Genomic DNA, 16,207 nt, shown 5'->3' with positions numbered 1-16,207 from the left:
ACAAGTAGGCTAAAAGCTGTAGTCTATGCTAGGCTACTTATTGCCATAATAGGCTAATTAACTCCTTTTGCCAATGTTGTTAAGGCTACTGAAGTTTATTTCCACCACCCCTTGCCATCTGAATGAATGAGGGATGCTTTTCAGTTCACAAACCTTCCATAAAGCGCACAGTCCCCAACCGGCGGCCGAATTTGCCCCCCAAGTTTTCTGAACAAAAAAAAAACCACAAAAAAAACTGTTTTTATATATTTTTATTTTCATTGTTGGATATAAAATATTGTAAAAACACCAGGAAATCAGCTCCAAGTGATTTTTAATTTAAGAAATCTGTTCCCAAATATTCCCACGCATAATAGGGAATATTTGGTGATTGTATACGAACGTAAACAAGGTTTGAAATTACTATTTTTTAGTCAATATCTGTTTGGGCTTTCGTCAATTTGCAGTCTATAAATTATTTGTTATTATGTTCCTTCCCGCCACCATCAGCTCAAAAAAAAAATCGGCCAGGCTGAATCTAGTAGTTGATGATCCCTGCTGTACAGTGTGGACCTGACATACGGCCAGGACCGTTTATGACCGCTAGGTGGCAGCAGCACCCAATCTATATTGCCCCTCTGGTGAAATGAACCACTGGTCCACCGTCAAATGATGATATCATAGATATGGTACCCTGAAAACTGAACTCTATGGAGAGATTTCACAGACATAGATTAAGCCTAATCCTAGACTCCTTCCCTAGAAGTACTGATCACCTTGAGCCAAGTCTTTCATCTGGTTCTCATAGGGGAAGGCCCATCCCTCCTTCCCTAGAAGTACTGATCACCTTGAGCCAAGTCTTTCATCTGGTTCTCATAGGGGAAGGCCCATCCCTCCTTCCCTAGAAGTACTGATCACCATGAGCCAAGTCTTTCATCTGGTTCTCATAGGGGAAGGCCCATCCCTCCTTCCCTAGAAGTACTGATCACCATGAGCCAAGGCTTTCATCTGGTTCTCATAGGGGAAGGCCCATCCCTCCTTCCCTACAAGTACTGATCACCATGAGCCAAGGCTTTCATCTGGTTCTCATAGGGGAAGGCTCATCCCTCCTTCCCTACAAGTACTGATCACCTTGAGGTTTTTGGCATCTGGAACCTTCCATCATGAAACAAGAGATTTGTGTAGTGTAAGTGAACAGAATGTATGCAGAATTACATAACATTTCCTGATGCTGCTGCCCAGGCCAACTACAAGGTAGAGGTCTATGAATATGGAAACTTCCCTGGAGTCATCTACAGCAGATGCTGAGGAGTACAGGAATAAAAACTGGTTCTCAATAAATGTACAAAGTGTGTGCACTCCCAATTTTGCAGATCTCCAACATTGTTGCACGTTGGAAAGGGGCAACTCATGACTCAAGGGTTTTCCAACATTCCTCTTTGTATGCTCAGCTTGAAGGAGGATTTTCCAACATTCCTCTTTGTATGCTCAGCTTGAAGGAGGATTTTCCAACATTCCTCTTTGTATGCTCAGCTTGAAGGAGGATTTTCCAACATTCCTCTTTGTATGCTCAGCTTGAAGGAGGATTTTCCAACATTCCTCTTTGTATGCTCAGCTTGAAGGAGGGTTTTCCAACATTCCTCTTTGTATGCTCAGCTTGAAGGAGGATTTTCCAACATTCCTCTTTGTATGCTCAGCTTGAAGGAGGGTTTTCCAACATTCCTCTTTGTATGCTCAGCTTGAAGGAGGATTTTCCAACATTCCTCTTTGTATGCTCAGCTTGAAGGAGGATTTTCCAACATTCCTCTTTGTATGCTCAGCTTGAAGGAGGATTTTCCAACATTCCTCTTTGTATGCTCAGCTTGAAGGAGGATTTTCCAACATTCCTCTTTGTATGCTCAGCTTGAAGGAGGACACCATAGTGGAATCATACTTGGTGACAGTGGGTACGCAAAGACCAACTTCTGGTTCACCTCCTTATCTTCATGCAATAAGAGCTAAGCAACAACGGTACAACCAAGTTCATATCCACACCAGAGGTGTAGCGGAGCACATGTTTGTTGTATGGAAGAGTCATTTCCAGTGTCTCAGAAACACATTGCACTTTCAACCAAGAAGATGCTGCATTGTCATAATTACAAGAGCAGTGCTTCACAATGACCTCAAACAGCATGGCTTCCCAGTGCTTCACAATGACCTCAAACAACATGGCTGCCCAGTGCTTCACAATGACCTCAAACAGCATGGCTTCCCAGTGCTTCACAATGACCTCAAACAACATGGCTGCCCAGTGCTTCACAATGACCTCAAACAGCATGGCTTCCCAGTGCTTCACAATGACCTCAAACAGCATGGCTTCCCAGTGCTTCACAATGACCTCAAACAGCATGGCTGCCCAGTGCTTCACAATGACCTCAAACACCATGGCTTCCCAGTGCTTCACAATGACCTCAAACAGCATGGCTTCCCAGTGCTTCACAATGACCTCAAACAACATGGCTGCCCAGTGCTTCACAATGACCTCAAACAGCATGGCTTCCCAGTGCTTCACAATGACCTCAAACAGCATGGCTTCCCAGTGCTTCACAATGACCTCAAACAGCATGGCTGCCCAGTGCTTCACAATGACCTCAAACAGCATGGCTGCCCAGTGCTTCACAATGACCTCAAACAGCATGGCTGCCCAGTGCTTCACAATGACCTCAAACAGCATGGCTGCCCAGTGCTTCACAATGACCTCAAACAGCATGGCTGCCCAGTTCTTCACAATGACCTCAAACAGCATGGCTGCCCAGTGCTTCACAATGACCTCAAACAGCATGGCTGCCCAGTGCTTCACAATGACCTCAAACAGCATGGCTGCCCAGTGCTTCACAATGACCTCAAACAGCATGGCTGCCCAGCTCCTCACATTGAAGATGAGGATGACCCAGATGTTCCAATGGTTGAGGCAGACAATGACAAAAATGGACTAGCCTGCAGAGATGCTGTTGATATGCACCACTCCTCACAACAAAGATAGCTCAAATGATTGAAGCAAACAAAAGCCATAGATTGATAACAAAAAGGGTTTTTACTTCACAAATGGAAATATCACAATCTTCCCTCCTGGCTGCTGCAGATATAGCAGGCTGACCTTCATCCTGTCTTGTCCCCTCCAATCTATGGTAATCAATCTATGGTAATCAATCTATGGTGATCAAGCTATGGTAATCAATCTATGGTAATCAATCTATGGTGATCAATCTATGGTAATCAAGCTATGGTGATCAAGCTATGGTAATCAAGCTATGGTAATCAATCTATGGTAATCGAGCTATGGTAATCAATCTATGGTAATCGAGCTATGGTAATCAAGCTATGGTAATCAAGCTATGGTAATCGAGCTATGGTAATCAATCTATGGTGATCAATCTATGGTAATCAATCTATGGTAATCGAGCTATGGTAATCAATCTATGGTGATCGATCTATGGTAATCAAGCTATGGTAATCAAGCTATGGTAATTGATCTATGGTAATCGAACTATGGTAATCAATCTATGGTGATCAAGCTATGGTGATCAATCTATGGTAATCAATCTATGGTAATCAAGCTATGGCAATCAAGCTATGGTAATCGATCTATGTTAATCAATCTATGGTAATCAAGCTATGGTAATCAAGCTATGGTAATCAATCTATGGTGATCGAGCTATGGTAATCAATCTATGGTGATCGAGCTATGGTAATCAATCTATGGTAATCAATCTATGGTAATCAGCTATGGTAATCAAGCTATGGTAATCGAGCTATGGTAATCAAGCTATGGTAATCAAGCTATGGTAATCAAGCTATGGTAATCAATCTATGGTGATCGAGCTATGGTAATCAATCTATGGTGATCGAGCTATGGTAATCAATCTATGGTAATCAATCTATGGTAATCAGCTATGGTAATCAGTCTATGGTAATCAATCTATGGTAATCAATCTATGGTAATCATCTACTTCTAGAAAATTATTACATTGCTGCACTAGAGAACATTATTTGTTCAAGAATTAAGTTTATTACATCATTTTTTCTTATGGGAGTGCAAGAGGTGACTGACAACATTACATATTCCCTGCAGTCCGGGGATGACACATGTTGAATGATTGTGTCCTACCAAATGAGGATTTGAACGGTCCCCTATCTGAACTGTCCAAATGGTTGTCGTCGGCGATACCTTCCAGGGGTTGCTGGCTATCAATGATCCCGGTCACAAAGTCCCCCAGCTCATCCGTCTCTAGTCTTACTGGGGGTCCGCCACCAGCCTTGAAATGCTGCCTACAAGCAAGAGCCTTTGTCTTCTTTAAGTTCATTTTTGTTTTTCCACAGGACCTTAGAAAGTCAAGACAATAAAGAAATGATATTAGTAATTATGTAGGATATTGTTTGTGTTACATTTCTGTCACACAAATACATTTAGGTCCCACTGTGTTGTGTTACAACAAGAAAACAAACATTTCAAAGTGACTCGGATTTGTAACAATAAATGCAGTATCTTACCGGAAGTTGTTGTGGCGTCCTTTTGTTTACTTTTTAATTTGAGTTGAATTCATTACAAACTGTAGTCCAGGTGTAGCCAGGTGGTAAAAGCATGTAGCTGTATTTATTTATATCCACTAGATGGCACTGTCCCTTTAAAAGATCCATAAATAATGTGTTCATGCGGTTATGGGATTGTACATGCAGCAGTGTGTAAGGGTGAGAGCAAGCAATTACACTGGAGAGCTGTTGACATCCATCATGGGTCCAACGTTACTTTAGATTGATTGAGGATGTTAGCTTCTTGCTAGCTGAACACCAGTGCTCTCAGAACCACGTGGTGGAGTTGATGATAACATCATTTGAAGCTGCTGTATGGGTGAGATAAGGTTCTAGTGTTTCATGTGGGGTTGTAGGCCTGGGCAACTCCAGTCCTCGGGGGGGCTGATTGGTGTCACACTTTTGTCCCAGCCCCAGCTAACACACCTCCAATAATCACCTTATCATGATCTTCAGTTAAAAATGCAATTAGTTTAAATCAGGTGTGTTTGCTAGGGATGGGGGAAAAGTGTGGTACCAATCAGGCCCCCGAGGACTGGAGTTGCCCAGGCCTGGGTGGGTATCACATGGACAGTGTGTTTAAAGCAGAGCCACTACAAAAACGACCGTTTATGCATTTCACTTTGTACTTATTGTACTCATATTGTTTTTATGCACTTTACTAACATATTTATTTGACTTGATGGGGGTTTAGACTGAACGTTACTTTATGGGGACTTCACCTTGCAGTGAGTTTTCTCCTCAATTATCCAATGTTTATTTAATCTTCGACATAATAAACAACCTCAAATGAGTTTGTGTCCTGTGCTGGGTGTACTGTCGCCAGGCAACAAAGGCATTCTTTTTCTTGTTTTGGTGGTTTGACACAAAAAAAAAATTCAAAGTCACTAAAATTCTCTGAACGTTTTCTTTTACCTACGTCCATTGTTTGGTTCAGGTTACTTGCTCCAATTACAATCAATGCTTTTGTATTAGTGTCCCATCCCTGGTTTTTTAAAGCATTCTCAGGTCAGTACGAAATACAAATAGCTCATCTAATTTAGCTTCACAAAGATGAACTGGTTAGTCCACACATTACCTTAGTCTGAGACTCCCTAGTCTAGAACAAATTCATCTGAAGTCAAGCAATTTGCCAGAAAGCCATTTAAAAAAAAAAAGGATTAATTTAAGTAGAATTAACTTAGTCCTGACTTAAATTAAACCATGGAGTTATTGTGAACAATGCGTTCGACCAACGTTTTATAGAATTTCAAAATTGGAGATTGTAGGTTTCATTTTTAGTATTTACTTCATTCAGGGGTGGGTAGATAGACACGTGACAGCCTTTGTCCATACTGTTCAGAGAACATTGAGAGAACGCTGTGACCCCTCATGAATTGTGTATTGCCTATGTGTTAGTGTGCGTGTATGTTTGGCATGAGCCAAGTATGACACCTCATCAATCAACGTGACAACAGTCCAATGAGGTGTTACATAGGACACACACACACATAAAGTGACCCGTTACCCACACTGTGTCCGTCCACCACCGACATCCATCACACGGCAGGGTGTTTTTCAGCAGGCTGCAGATGGTGTTTCATCAGTAAATACAGAAAATAAAATGTCACTTCCTTGACAGACAACTATTCTGTTGTTCTTCTGTAACAAAGTGCTAACAAGCTGCTTATATAAACGTTATTACATAGCTGGTTTATCCTCAACTTGTATATACATGAGATATTTAGCTTGAGGTCTTTTGTTCATTAATCCTATGTGATAACACAACAAATCCATGCTCTCTAGGCCACTCGCAGTACATCTGCATTCATCTTAGTTGTCAGCAGAGGACGCACTAAACCCAAATCTCATTTTATCTGACCTCTCATTCCACAGCTCTTTCGCGCTCTCTCCTCTGGCCCCTCTAACAGTACAACTGGTCCCAGCTTGCCCCCCCCCCCCCAGTTGAAATGGTCTAGAACCGCCACTGACTGTCCGGGAAGGTCGCTTTCAGCAAAACCGCCTGTTGTGTCTGTGGGATTCTGTCCAGTGGTGAGCTACAAACAGACACGCTTTCCTGGCTCTGCTGTTTTCTGTCTATCCCGGACGTCTGCAGTATATTCGTGTGTTTGCGAGCCTGCTATGTATTCTATTATAACGGAATACGCTCGAATCTTCTCCGTGTGTAGAAAGAGGCGACGGACCGTCTGAACTCAACTAGCCGCTAAAGTCTCGTCTCGGCGGGGGTCGCGTTTTGTGTTGCACGGAGGACCCTGGTTCTGAGAACCCCCACGAAATGGAGCAGTTAGAAAAGGGAATCAAGTCAGAGGAAGAGTGTGAATCTCCCGAGGACGAAGTGGTTGACCCCCGGATCCAGGTACAGTGATGAGGATGTTAGCTTCTTGCCGACAGTTATTATTTTAGATTGACAGACACCCAAACATATATAATCCCTATTCGTTTCATATATGAGCTCTGTGGTCTTAAAGGAGACTAGACTTAGTAAAGATTTGCCATATCACCTTTTAACATATGCTGGGTTTAACATATGCGTGGGTTTCAAGTTTGGTCAAGCTCATTTTCACCCCCAAAAATGTACCTTTATAATAAACCATCCTCGCATTTGCAGAAGTACAGTACCAGTCAAAAGTTTGGACACACCTACTCATTCAAGGGTTTTTCTTTATTTTTTATATTTTCTACATTGTAGAATAATAACGAAGACAAACTATGAAATAACACATATGGAATCATGTAGAAACCCCAAAAATGTTCAACAAATCAAAATATAGTTTATATTTTAGATTCTTCAAAGTAGCCATCCTTTGTGTTGATGACAGCTTTGCACACGCTTGGCATTCTCTCAACCAGCTTCACCTGGAATGCTTTTCCAACAATCTTGAAGGAGTTCCTACTAGAGCCGGTCCTGACCTCCCTGGGGCCCTAAGCAAAATTATGCTAATGAGCCCTTCTACCTATGAGCCATGTAAACCGTTTGCCATTGCCGCACAGTCACAATTGACACCCCAGTGCTGCCACTACAATCCTCCCACCTTTAAAACTGTCACGGCTGTCAAAAGGAGCGGACCAAAGTGCAGCGTGTGTTTCGTTCCACATATTTATTTAATCCGTGAAACTAAGCAATACATCAAATAACTGAACATTTACAAAACAACAAACCGTGACACAGAGGAGAAACAAACACTACTCACAAAGATAATAACCCACAAAAACAGGTGGGACAAACATCAGCTTAAATATGACCTCCAATTAGAGACAACGACAACCAGCTGCCTCTAATTGGAGATCATACCAAACAAAACCAACATAGAAATACAAAACCAGAAACTGAACATAGAAATACAAAACATAGACAAACACCCCCTGTCATGCCCTGACCTACTCTACCATAGAAAATAACCACTTACTATGGTCAGGACGTGACAAAAACAGTTTGCTCCATCTGTCGGTCTAAGATTAAGTAGACCAACACAGAACAGAATGAGGTATAAACAAACAATATTTATTGAATATAATATATTCCGTAGAATCTTAAGATAAGTGAATATTAACATAAATAATAAATTGTAGAAAATATAAAATGTAGAAAAGAATCAAATATAACAGTGAGCTTTGGCTCTGCTGCCTGGTAATTAGTCCTCACAATATTATACAATTAGCTTTGTCTATACAATGTCAACATAAGTCTATAGGCTATGGCTGCAGCTATATATTTTTTTTTGTTCTACTGTATTATTGACTGTATGTTTTGTTTATTCCATGTGTAACTCTGTGTTGTTGTATGTGTCGAATTGCTTTGCTTTATCTTGGCCAGGTCGCAGTTGTAAATGAGAACTTGTTCTCAACTAGCCTACCTGGTTAAATAAAGGACTTGTTCTCAACTAGCCTACCTGGTTAAATAAAGGTGAAATAAAATTAAATAAATAAAACATGTCTCTAAATAGTCAAATAAAACCGATACAGCTGTGGGATTAACTTTGGTTCCGTCTACAGCCTGGGCATTTTCAGCATTAGCATGGGCACCAGTCTATCTGGACTGTCTGGAAGAAATGGAGAAAGTACATCACATAGTTATTAAGCAGTCATTTACACAAATGCACTTCTGCCATACAATCTTAAATGTTACTAAGTGTGTAAACATTTGAATCTTACCATCAACATATTCCTCTTCTGTACTTTCTTGAGGCAAATCATCACAATGATTTTATCGTAGGACATGTGTTTCCCCACGTCATGATTTATTCTCATGATGGCCAGACCACTCAAACGTTCCTGTGACATGGAAGACCTCAGGTAGCTTTTGATGAGCTTTCATTTTGAAAAGCTCCCCTCTGCCGATGCTACTGTTACTGGTAGGATGACTGCCATTCTTAGGGCCATCCAAAGGTTAAGATAGAGTTCCTCCAGGTTGTTCTCACAGAGAAAGGAAAGCAGCTCAAAGGCAGCCATCTTGTCTGATGGCAGATCAGGTCAATTCTGAATGTCGTGTGTCAGATCCATTCCACTGATGTCACAGTCATCTCTGAAGGTTAAGAGTGTTTTCAGCTTCCATGCAGTGAGCCGTTAAAAATTCATTGGACATCTGAGAGGCAGTGCTGAAGTTCAGCAGCATTCCATATTTGGTTTTGACCTGGTTGAGTGTTTCAAATCTCTCATCCATGGATGTCACAGCAGAGTCGACCACAATGTTGAAGTAGTTGACTTTAAGGTTTTTCAGTGCGTCAGTCACTGGTTCATCAAGAGCCTCATAGCTGAAATGCCTCAGTCTCTTCTCTTTCAGAACAGCCTTCACATTCATTTCTTCACAAATACTTTTGGCTGTTGTCTGGACATCAGAGAATCCAGTTTCCCGGTATGTTGTGAGGGAGGCCTTTGCATTTGAGATGAAATTCACTGCGATATCCAACTGCATTGAGGCGGATTGGAGGAGCTTGTTCACCTTGTTTGTCATTGTCAGTATCTCACACCATAGGACACAGCAAATCAAAAAGCGGTAGGACCCAACTTCCTCTGCAAGCGCTTGTGCCTCCACTTTGGCCACAGGATCATTGATCGTCTGTCTGGCTTCCAGTAATGCCTCCCGAACCTCAGAAGCCTGATACCTGATTGCATGAACTATTTGGAGCTTACTCTCCCACAGTTGCGCTTCTAGACCATTTCAACTGGGGGGTGGGGGGGGGCAAGCCCATAGTACTCTGATTGGCCACTTGCCAAAAGCGATAATGTGTTTCAGCCAGAGCCTGCCTTGATATCATTCAGCTTTTTCCCGGGCTCTGAGAGCCTATGGGAGCCGTAGGAAGTGTCACGTTATTGCAAAGATCCTCAGTCTTCAATAAAAAGAGCCAAGATGAAACACAATTTGTCAGACAGGCCACTTCCTGCATGGAATCCTCTCAGGTTTTGGCCTGCCATATGAGTTCTGTTATACTCACAGACACCATTCAAACAGTTTTAGAAACTTTAGGGTGTTTTCTATCCAAAGCCAATAATTATATGCATATTCTAGTTACTGGGCAGGAGTAGTAACCAGATTAAATCGGGTACGTTTTTTATCCGGCTGTGTCAATACTGCCCCCTAGCCCTAACAGGTTAAACCAGATGGGATGGCGTATCGCTGCAGAATGCTGTAGTAGCCATGCTGGTTAAGTGTGCATTTAATTCTAAATAAATCACTGACAGTGTCACCAGCAAAGCACCCCCACACAATCACACCTCCTCCTCCATGCTTCACGGTGGGAACCACACATGCAGAGATCATCCGTTCAGCTACTCTGTGTCTCACAAAGACACGGCGGTTGGAACCAAAAATCTCCAATTTGGACTCATCAGACCAAAGGACAGATTTCCACCGGTCTAATGTCCATTGCTCGTGTTTCTTGGCCCAAGCAAGTCTCTTCTTATTATTGGTGTCCTTTAGTAGTGGTTTCTTTGCAGCAATTCGACCATGAAGGCCTCATTCATACAGTCTCCTCTGAACAGTTGATGTTGAGATGTGTCTGTTACTTGAACTCGGTGAAGCATTTATTTGGGCTGCAATCTGAGGTGCAGTTAACTCTAATGAATTTATGCTCTACAGTAGAGGTAACTCTGGGTCTTCCATTCCTGTGGCGGTCCTCATGAGAGACAGTTTCATCATAGCGCTTGATGGTTTTTGCGACTGCACTTGAAGAAACTATCTTGAAAATGTCATGACATTTTCCAGATTGACTGACCTTCATGTCTTAAAGTAATGATGACTGTTGTTTCTCTTTGCTTATTTGAGCTGTTCTTGCCATAATATGGGCTTGGTCTTTTACCAAATAGGGCTATCTTCTGTATACCACCCCTACCTTGTCACAACACAACTTATTGGTTCAAACACATTGAGGAAAGAAATTCCACAAATTAACTCTTAACAAAGCACACCTGTTAATTGAAATGCATTCCAGGTGACTACCTCATGAAGCTGGTTGAGAGAATGCCAAGAGTGTGCATGGCTGTGATCAAGGCAAAGGGTGGCTACTTTGAAGTATCACACATATAAAATATATTTTGATTTGTTTAACACTTTTTGGGGGGTTACATTACATGATTCATTACATGATTCTACATTACATGATTCTATATGTGTTATTTCATAGTTTGATGTCTTCAGTATTTTTCTACAAGGTAGAAAATAGTAAAAATAAAGAAAAACCTTTGAATGAGTAGGTATGTCCAAACTTTTGACTGGTGCTGTATATAAGATGTATATGTTCCTAATGATTAGATTGAGATAGTCATAATTTAAGACAATAATATAACAATCACTATTCACAAAATGGAATGTTCAATGCAGTGCATAGTGGCGTAGAGTAGGCCTGGGCTATAGGCTAGATGAGATACATTGCTTGTCCTTTCTTTGCACAGGAACATTTTGGCCTTTTTATAAACACATTTCATGTAAATCTATTACACTTTATTTTTGCTCTCTATCCTCTCTTTTCCTTCCTCTTCATTTTTCTCTCTCTCATATCCTTTCCTCCTTTCCTTCTTCCCTCCTCCCTGTCTCCTGTTTGTTGTGTGTAAACAGGGGGAGTTGGACAAGTTGAACCAGTCTACAGAAGATATCAACCGCTGGGAGACAGAGCTGGAGGTAGGCCTGTGTGTGTTTGTGCTCAAGGACAGACTTGTTACTTTTCTTGGCTCGGGTATTCCAACCAGCGACCTTTCAGTTACTGGCCCAAAGCCGTTCAATCAAATCAAATCAAATAGCAGCCTATCCCAAGTCTGACGTCTTCATTTCCCCCTAAACCGTCTCCTCTTCTGGGTTTTATTACGAATACGCTCTTTTCCTCCTCTAAACCACCTCCTCTCCTCTTCTGGGTTTCATTGGAAATAGTCTAGAACAGCCAAGTCTCGGTCCAAAAGGCTTCTAAACAGCTTCTACCCCAAAGCCATAAGACTCCTGAACAGCTAATCAAATGGCCACCCAGATTATTTTCATTGCACCCGATTTGAAATACGCTATTTTCCTTTAAACTTTAATCTCCTCCTGAGAGGAAGGGGGGAGAGAGGGAGAGGGAGAGAGGGAGAGAGGGAAGAGGGAGAGAGGGAGAGGGAGAGCGGGAGAAGAAGAGAGACAGTTTACTGAAAAGATTAAGTACTTGGGGGAAACGTCAGCATATTCCTTGTATTTCAGGAAGAAAATCTTGTTATACACATACACATGTAATACCTGTATTATACACATATATTATGTAATACCTGTATTATACACATATATTATGTAATACCTGTATTATACACATATATTATGTTGTTGTATATTTCCAGGAATCTAATTCAGAGAAAGAGAATGGCTGAAAGGGAGGTATGCGAAGTATGTCAAGTTGTTTACGGTATAAACAAAAGGTGACTCTCTGAGCCCCCCTAGAGCCTCCTGTAGGGTAGACGGGCCTGTGTGGCCTCTCTCTCTCTCTCTGTCTTGCCGTCTGACCATTAAACAAACCCTAGGGCTACTCTCTCTCTCTCTCTGACCAGCTGCTATTACAAAGACATTTGGATTACTGTTAGGAAGCACGGTATTGTTGGGTGCTGTTTTAAGACTGGGTCAGGGGCCAGGGGCCAGGGGTCAGGGACTGTGGTTCGAGACATTGGCTTGGTGGAACACAAAAACAACTTCAGGAAGCTACCTTTCAACATCAGGAGTTCATTGGTCAGTATTGGGTTAAACATGTTTCAGAGCACTGATTTAATAGGTGTTCTTTTCCAGAGAGACAAACTATTAGCATGTTTATTGTAAACATTGCTTCTCAGTGGATGTCACAGATACCTCATATCTCCGTCACCCATAAGGTGCTTTGAGAGGCTGGTTATGGCACACATCAACTCCAACATCCCAGACACCCTAGACCCACTTCAACTTGCATACCGCCCCGACAGATCCAAAGACGATGCAATCTCAATTGTACTCCACACTGCCCTCACCCACCTAGATATGAGGAATACCTTTGTGAGAATGCTGTTCATTGACTACAGCTCAGCGTTCAACACCATTGTCCCCTCCAAGCTCATCACCAAGCTTAGGAACATCATCCCAGCTGGTGAGGGTAGGTAACATCACCTCGCCACGCTGACCCTCAACATGGGGGCCCCACAGGGGAGAGTGTTTAGTCTCCTCCTGTACTCCCTGTTCACTCATTACTGCGTGGCCAGGCACGATTCCAACACCATCATTAAGTCTGCTGACGACACTACGGTGGTAGGCCTGATTACTGACAACAATGAGACAGCCTATAGGGAGGAGGTCAGAGACCTGGCAGTGTAGTGCCGGAACAACAACCTCTCCCTCAATGTGAGCAAGACAAAGGAGCTGATCGTGGACTACAGGAAACAGAGCTACGAGCACGTCCCCATCGACGAGGCTGCAGTGGAGCAGGTCGAGAGTTCCTCTGTGTCCAAATCACTAAGAACTTAAAATGGTCTACACAAACGCGAATAGTGGTGAAGAAGGCGCGACAGCACCTTTTCCCCCTCAGGAGGTTTAAAATGTTTGGCATGGGCCCTTCGAATCCTCCAAACGTTCTACAGCTGTACCACTGAGACCATCTTTGACTGGCTGCATCACTGCTTGGTATGGCAATAGCACCGCCCTCGATCGCATGGTGCTACAGAGGGTGGTGAGGACAGCCCAGTATATCACTGAGGACGAGCTACTTGCCATCTAGGACCTCTCTATATCAGGCGGTGTGAAAGGAAGGCCCAGAAAATCATTAAAGACTCCAACCAACAGCCCATAGATTGTTTTCTCTGCTTCCGCATGGCAAGCGGTGATGTTGCATCAAGTCTGACACCAAAACAGGCTCCTGAACAGCTTCTATCCCCATGCCATGAGACTGCTAAATAGCTAACAAAATAGCTAACTAAATAGCTAACTAAATAGCTAACTAAATAGCTAACAACATGGCTAACTAAATAGCTAACAACATGGCTAACAAAATAGCTAACAAAATGGCTAACTAAATAGCTAACAAAATGGCTACATGGACTATCTGGGCTTGACCTTTGTATTTTTGCACCATCTCTATTCACACTCACAGGGCCCTACACACTCCACACACTGATACTCCAACACACATACATACAAACACTCACTCCATCACACATAATATGAACATACATTTATACTGACTCTACATACACACCCACTCATACCATCATCATATACGCTGCTGCTACTCTGTTTATCATATATCCTGATGCCTAGTCACCTCACCCCTATACATATCTACCTCTATCGATCCAGTATGCCTGCACATTGTCAATATGCTACTGGAACTGACTGGCCCTGTATATACATAGTATATATACATGTTCTTCTTATTGTTATATCTTGTGTGTTATTATTTTTTGTGTTACATTGTTATTCATTATTGCATTGTTGGGGTTAGAGTTTGCAAGAAAGGCATTTCACTGTACTTGTGCATGTGACGTTAACACTTGAAACTTGATTGAAACATGAAACCGCAGAAACCATTGAGGAAGTGTGACGATGTCACAGGAAGCTAGTTTCCCCTCAATGCCTCCTTCTCTCCCCCTCTCTTTTCCCCTTCTTCTCTCCCCTCTCTTTTCCCCTCTATCTCTCCCCCTCTCTTCTCCCCTCCATCTCTCCCCCTCTCTTCTCCCCTCCATCTCTCGACCTCTCTTTTCCTCTCCATCTGTCCCCCTCTCTTCTCTCCCCTCTCTTCTCCCCTCCATCTCTCCCCCTCTCTTTTCCCCTCCATCTCTCCCCCTCTCTTTTCCCCTCCATCTCTCCCCCTCTCTTTTCTCCTCCATCTCTCCCCCTCTCTTCCTACCCCCTCCCTTTCTGGGGACAAGATGCAGCTGTTACAGCCCTTAAATCTAGGGCGACCACATTTAAAATACCCAAATGCGGGACAACGGGATGATTTCGAGGAACAGATTAGTAGCCTACAGGAATAAAAACAATTTACGGGAGGTGGGACAAAGGGACAAAATGTGGGACTGTCCATCACAATCAGGGACATGTGGTAACCAGGGGCGGAAATCCCGGGGGGACGGGGGACACACGACCCCCCCATCCTGGGAAAAATATGATTTGTCCCCCCCAATATATCACTGAAACATAACTATGTAATTTAAATAATATTAATAATACGCAATGAAAGCAATTGTGCTGATTATAGACACTTAATAGCGCGTTTTTAAGTTTCAAAAGATTGCAACCCCCACACCCTTTGACTCACAATGGTTTGATCCACTGCCAGATCCTTAGCTTGCTACGTAACTGACGTGAGGTTAATCCAGTCAATCGCGCACACACACACTAGCTGAATATGCAGAGCTAGCACGCAAATATTAACTATTAAGCTAGCTGGTACCTATTCCATTTATGTGGCGTCGTCAAAGATGGAATCAGCATGCAGATGATGTAAGTTAGTGCTTCAAAGTCCCTGTGATAAGGTTAGCGATAAACTGAAATCCAAACTGAACAGAACTACACTCTCTTCTACCATTGTCTTAAATATATTTAATGGTCTCGTTGCAAAAGCTAAATTGTCGCAAGTGAACTTTTATTTATTTATTTTATTTCACCTTTATTTAACCCGGGTAGCAAAGATTATAGCAAACACCACTGAAACTGAATTGGTGCTCGCTAGCTTTGCAAATTCAGCTATTGTTGGAAGCCAGCCAATATGAAACAAACTATTAAAATTCCAAAAGGTTGCAGCATATGTTGTGTAAATGGTGAACTCATACAGCTGTCAACTCGTCATTTTAATCCGTTTCACATTTGCTAGCTACCTTTTAGATCGAAGCCCAAATAGAATGATTGAAGATGATAGAAGTCCATCTCTTACTGTAAATAACCTACACACTGTGTGTGTAGCCAGCCAGCCAGCCAGGTAGAAAAATGGCAGAAAAATAAAAGACGGACATCAGAGTATTTTTCAATACACCAAAACGCATAGTAAGAACCCTAGTAGCCTAATATCTCAAAGACTAGTTGATAAAATGTTCATAAGAAAGAAATGAAATTCTAATGGAAATGTTTCACAATGATGTCATTAGGCAGAGCAGGCAACAGATGGCACACAGACAGCAGAGTTGTGGACAGATATGCAGGGACAGACTGGCAGAGACAGGGAGTCTCAGGTAAGTTTGTTGAGTCTTTGTT

General features: G+C 42.4%; 1 protein-coding gene across 2 annotated transcripts in view; it reads left to right on the top strand.

Moving 5' to 3' along the window:
• Nucleotides 1-6,497: 6,497 nt before the first annotated feature.
• The window catches only part of LOC106570604 (SH3 domain-binding protein 5), a 25,167-nt gene continuing 15,457 nt past the window's right edge, over nt 6,498-16,207 (top strand). Inside the window, exons 1-3 of one of the 2 annotated variants that reach the window (XM_045694959.1) lie at nt 6,498-6,904; nt 11,600-11,662; nt 16,102-16,185. In XM_045694959.1, coding sequence (XP_045550915.1) covers nt 6,824-6,904; nt 11,600-11,662; nt 16,102-16,185 — 228 coding nt within the window. In that variant the 5' untranslated portion in view covers nt 6,498-6,823. The remainder of the gene's footprint in view (nt 6,905-11,599; nt 11,663-16,101; nt 16,186-16,207) is intronic. The other variant, XM_014143063.2, reaches the window with a different exon arrangement.

The sequence above is a fragment of the Salmo salar genome, chromosome ssa14 (assembly GCF_905237065.1).
Source record: "Salmo salar chromosome ssa14, Ssal_v3.1, whole genome shotgun sequence".
NCBI classification, from domain to species: domain Eukaryota; kingdom Metazoa; phylum Chordata; class Actinopteri; order Salmoniformes; family Salmonidae; genus Salmo; species Salmo salar.
This window is presented reverse-complemented; position numbering and strand designations above follow the sequence as displayed.